The 1007-nt window shown below is 73.4% G+C and overlaps 1 protein-coding gene across 1 annotated transcript; it reads right to left on the bottom strand.

Moving 5' to 3' along the window:
• Window positions 1-170: 170 nt before the first annotated feature.
• CHLNCDRAFT_144655 (expressed protein) lies at window positions 171-791 on the bottom strand (the record flags this gene model as incomplete). Its single annotated transcript, XM_005842490.1, has 3 exons — window positions 171-270; window positions 322-433; window positions 710-791. 3 exons carry the CDS (start codon window positions 789-791, stop codon window positions 171-173), a joined length of 294 nt encoding a protein of 97 aa, XP_005842547.1.
• Between the last annotated feature and the right edge of the window lie 216 nt (window positions 792-1007).

Below are 1007 nucleotides of genomic sequence, written 5' to 3' on the forward strand. Positions count from 1 at the left end.
ACCCTCGAGAGAATCCAGCTTGGCGGCGTTGATGCCCCACTCAAAGTATGACCTGAGGGCGGGAGGGTAGGGGGGTGAGGCGGTGGATCAGCCAGTGCGGTGCGGCGGGTGGCGGCGGCGGCGGCGGGTGGGGGACGGCAAGAGAGCGGGAGAGCGGGGCTGGGGGGCAATCAGCGGGAGGAGGTGTGGGGCGCCGGAGTGGCGCGGGGTTGGGGCCGGCAGCGCAGGCGAGGCGCTTTGGGCTGCCGCGCTCGGGGGGCCGTGCTGCTGCTGCAGAGGCGTATGCAGGCTGGGGGAGGGGCCCCCGCCGGCGCCGCCCACCTGCTGTTGGCCATCTTCCACAGCAGCCGCCGCTTCTGCTGTACCGCCTCGTCCCGCAGGTCGCGCACCAGGCGTACCGCTCCGCTGACCACCGTGGCCGCCAGCAGGCTTGCTGCGCGGCGGCAGAGAGGGGGGAGGCAGGGGAGTATTGGGCGGGCCTGGCGGGGGCGGGGTTCAGGCGGAGCGGCCACACGCTGCTGCCGCCATGGCGAGGGCCATGCATGAGCCGCCGCCCGCGGGGGTTGGGTGATGGGTGTGGGTGGGGCCTGCTTGACGGCTGCCCTGGCCCGTGCACAAGCGGCATGCACGGTCGCGGGGCCAGGCAGCGCGAAAAACGCAGGCAGCTGTGCAGGTCCCTGTGCGCCGCCACCCGGAGCGCGTGGCGCACCTGCCGCTAGGTGCCACCGCCGCACATCCACGATGCCGCCGCCGAGCCGCTGCAGGGCTCCGCTGCGCGGTGCCGCCGCCATGTAGCCTAAAAGCCGCAGCACGAAGCGGCGCAGGGCCTGGGCTAGGTGCCATGAAGAGGCGGCCCATCGCGCGGAGGTGCGGAACGGCGCGCCCAACACTCCCAGCACCGTCAGCAGCAGCCGGGGCGAGACTGAGGTCCAGGAGGAGCCCCGTGACGGTGAGAGGGCGGGTGGGCCCCAGCCCCAGAGCACCTCGCCACAAGCTTAGGAGACATG

Source organism: Chlorella variabilis (assembly GCF_000147415.1).
Source record: "Chlorella variabilis unplaced genomic scaffold CHLNCscaffold_765, whole genome shotgun sequence".
Taxonomy (NCBI): Eukaryota; Viridiplantae; Chlorophyta; class Trebouxiophyceae; order Chlorellales; family Chlorellaceae; genus Chlorella; species Chlorella variabilis.